We start from the raw sequence: 3,956 nt of genomic DNA on the forward strand, positions 1-3,956 counted from the left end.
TCTACAATTTACTTACTATATAATGAAAATATAAATGCACTTCTCTTTCTTCTTTGCTTCTCTTATGTGATCTCTGCCTTGTTGAGCCAGAAGCAATACAATGGGAAAAAAACTAGAATTGGTCTAGCAGGAAAGTAAAAATAAAAAAATCAATGTTCAGTTTTCTGTTTTTTTCTTTTTCTTTTTCTTTTTTTAAAGGCAGGAGCTGAAGCCAGGTGCAGAGATTGCTGGGGACACCCGATGCCAGTGTTGAGATTTTGATTTCTAAACCTGGATTTTGAATATATCGTACTTGAAAATAGCCACAAAGGCTGGCTTCACTGATAGGAAGAGAGGGCAAAAAAAACCCACTTTATTATCAAGAACTGGCCCAACAAGACTAAAAGAAAGTCCCAAGGGAAATTGCCCCTAGAGAAATAACTGAAGGAGAGGTCAAAAACATATTACGCTTCTGTTCTGCTTTTGTTTGGTACGCTGGGAATAGAGGACCTTACAACATAACATGCTCAAACAACATGAGCTGCAAGAAAATAGAAATAGCAGCATGATGGTGATTTGATAACAGAGTGACTAAGATAACATCCCTAGTCTCCCTTGATGTCCATGTGGCACAGAAAAGATCCAGAAGTTTTCATGTGCTCCATCATGGGTGACACAGAAGACTGCCAAGGTTAAGGGTGAGCTTGTTGTGGAATTATTGCAGACAACGGCATAATGACCCTGCAACCCAAGCCTGAGCTTGAGCCATATAAGCCATGAAATGAATGAGAGTCAGCTCTCAGGAGAATGCCAGCACCATCAAGAACAAAGTTGGGGTCTCCTGAACAGAGGAAACAGCCAAGTTCCTTGGGAGCAATCATTATGCTTTGCCTGTGCCAACAGAACAGACTACATGCCACACCAGCTGCGGTAACTTCAAGGGCAGAGGCAGAAGAACAAAAACACTAATACTCTAAAAAAAAAAAAAAAAAAAGGAAAAGACGTCTGTGCTCATTCTTCTTCCAAAACAGTAAGGCTACCTTAACATCTCCATGTATCCAGAAGCTACCTTAGGAAACAAGGAGATCACAGACTCCTTGACAGACAGCAGAACTGATTACGAAAGAGAATTTGAACTAACATTTGACTTAGTTTAGTCTTTACCCTCCCCTGCAAAAAACTTCTTTAAAATAAAAAAGAAACTGAATTACTTTAAATTCACAAATAAAAGCTTCCTTCTGCCATCAGAAAGTGGGGCTCAAGAGCAAGATGAGATCAGTCACAGAAAATAAACAAAGGTATTTTTTTGGCATATCTGAGCCATACTGGTAAATTTCAGTTTCATTCCATGTGTTTATCTTAAAAATGTGCAAAATGTGCTCATGCATACATAGCTTGCCATATGTTGAAATACTCTTTCATAAAATAATAACAACAGAGCCAATACATAATATAAATGTGCCAAACTGGTTCATTAACTAATTCTGAGTACCAAATATCAGTCTATTGATTCACAGGACTTAGATGGACTGTGAAAGGAAGCCATTTCCATGAATTCATCAAAATTAGAAACATTAAAAAAGTTGAAGATGAAAATACTATTAAATTAATACCTTTTTCTATTTGTACCTATGCAAAACCTAAATTTTAGTACGACCCAATCTTATGGAGCGTATGTAAAGGCTATAATGCATTTCAAGTACCTGTAGAGAAGTAATTCTATCATAATGAATTGTAGTCATCTCATTCTCTGTCAGAGCATTTCCAGTCTGGTCGTTAATTTCAAAACCAGTATAGAATTTGAGCATGTCCAAAAGCTGAAAAGATACATTTAAATTAATAAACTGTATGAACATATGATCAAGAAAGCATAACACTATTTATTAAAAATAATAAACAAGTCCATATACCTTCTTAGAGGCACTGAAAAATTTTGGAATGTAAACATTACAAAAAACATTTTAGAACATACCCAACCAAATATGTTTTATTTATGTGAAAACAAAATATGTGAATAAATTGTTAAGTCTATTTCATATACATTGTCTCCTTGTCCAAAGAAGAACTTAAACTGCAATCCCAACACTTAAAAGACATTAAGGAGATAATCAAAGAAGCCCAGCATTTTAATGAAAAAACAAAACAGAACAATAAACAATCTTATCTATCTATATCATCACAAATTTATAAAACTACACTATGGGGGGAACTGCTGAGGTCTCTTACTTAAAACCCTGAATGAGGATTTTGGAATTCATAATTGGAGATAATCCTTTTTTATGTGCTGCTTCTATCAGGGAAAAACAGCAAGGTAAGGAAAGCTAAGTTATTCATTCCTCTCATGAGTCTCCATGGCCATCAAACCCCTTGTTTGATTTAGTTCCTGCAGCTAATGGGCCCCTGCTTTCCCTGGGTGGCAGTAGCATCAACAGAGCCCACTGGCTGCACTCAGCCCAAATCTTTATTATTTTTAGTTCTATTCTATGGTAGATGCACTACTAATTTCTTAACATATTTTAATATATGTGACAAATCACTAGGTAGAAATTTTAAAAAAGAGAGAATAAAAGAGGAGTGTTCACAGATACAAGATAAAAAAATAAAAAGAATATATGTAAACATACAAAATTGTATCTCCAATTATGACCTCATTGAAAGACAAGCATTAGAAGTTTGTTAGATGTTTTCTTCTGCATCACATTACAGGAAATGTGAAATACTAGTACTTTGCCTTCCTACCCAAGGTAGAATGTACACTCTATACTATCAACTGCCTGTCATCATCATCTTATGGAAAGATACAGTCATGGTAATGAGGCATAGTTCATTTGAAGTGAATGTTCCTCATCTACTATATTCCACAGTAGGTATTGATAAAATCAAAATAAGTGAACATGTGAGACTATGCCCACAAAATCATAATTTAGTCCAATAACAAATCCACACATCATTAACAAAAGGTTATAATATATAATTACTAAAGGCTACCTATACAAGAATACATTCCTTTCACATATTAAGGCTTGATTTTACTTTAAAATGACTAATTGGGAATTTACATCATTCAATTTGGTATTTTTAAAAATTTACCTTTGTGCCATGCCCCACTCCCACTTGCATGGCAAAGAAAAGCTCAATTTAGAAATTAAAACAGTAACTTATGTTCAGAAATATCAATGCTTACCTGGGAAAAAAGATGGCCATCCTCTTCCCTATGAACAAGATTGGAAAGGTAACAGTGAACCAAAAGGTGGGAGTCATCCAGGATGGTATTAAACCAGCGCCTTGTGGGTAGTAAGGCCTAGGAGAAATAAACATCATAGCTCTAAGTTTATATGTATTCTCAACAGCTAGAAGGGCAATCTACTGATATTTGACTTTTTGTTTAATTACAAAGTACCCTCCAGCCTTCCAAAAGACACACTATACACAATGCAAGAAATCTGGTTCACACTGTAAATTAACTCAGTGGCAATGTTTCTAGTTTTAAAAACAATAATGATAATAACCGATAATAAAATAAATTTTATTTTTCAAGATAAAATTGACAATAAAATCTAGCAATAGAGGGATGTTGCAGATCACCCTGGCCAGTAGTTATCAAACAAAACCTACATAAAATCCCAGTACATGCTGTGTGTAAATTTAAAAGTGGAGTATGGACCCCTAAGCGAAGATTCCTGTCTGTGTTTCCTCTCCCCACATTCCCTTCTGACAGTCAGAAAGACAATGTCGAGAAACTGAGCCAGAAGCAGCACAAAAACTAGTAATCTAATCAAATATCCTCATTTTATGGATGAGATTATTGAGATACTCAGAGGCTATAAACTGATTACTGGCAGAGCTGGAATTTGAATGATGGTATCATGAGTGACTGCTAGTCCAATACTCTAACACTCATTTCAAGAAACTACACATCCTTATCTCCAGATAAGGAACAAATGGATTTTCTTGCAATTTTCCACGTTAAAGAGAGA

General features: G+C 35.2%; 1 protein-coding gene across 1 annotated transcript in view; it reads right to left on the reverse strand.

Moving 5' to 3' along the window:
- AQR (aquarius intron-binding spliceosomal factor) overlaps window positions 1-3,956 on the reverse strand; it is a 100,278-nt gene that overhangs the window by 69,646 nt on the left and 26,676 nt on the right. The window contains exons 7-9 of the mRNA XM_012649118.1: window positions 3,164-3,280; window positions 1,683-1,796; window positions 897-952 (exon numbers count right to left, since the gene is read on the reverse strand). Of these exons, the coding sequence (XP_012504572.1) occupies window positions 897-952; window positions 1,683-1,796; window positions 3,164-3,280 (287 nt within the window). The remainder of the gene's footprint in view (window positions 1-896; window positions 953-1,682; window positions 1,797-3,163; window positions 3,281-3,956) is intronic.

This window comes from Propithecus coquereli, unplaced genomic scaffold, assembly GCF_000956105.1.
Source record: "Propithecus coquereli isolate 6110/MARCELLA unplaced genomic scaffold, Pcoq_1.0 Scaffold3, whole genome shotgun sequence".
Lineage (NCBI taxonomy): Eukaryota > Metazoa > Chordata > Mammalia > Primates > Indriidae > Propithecus > Propithecus coquereli.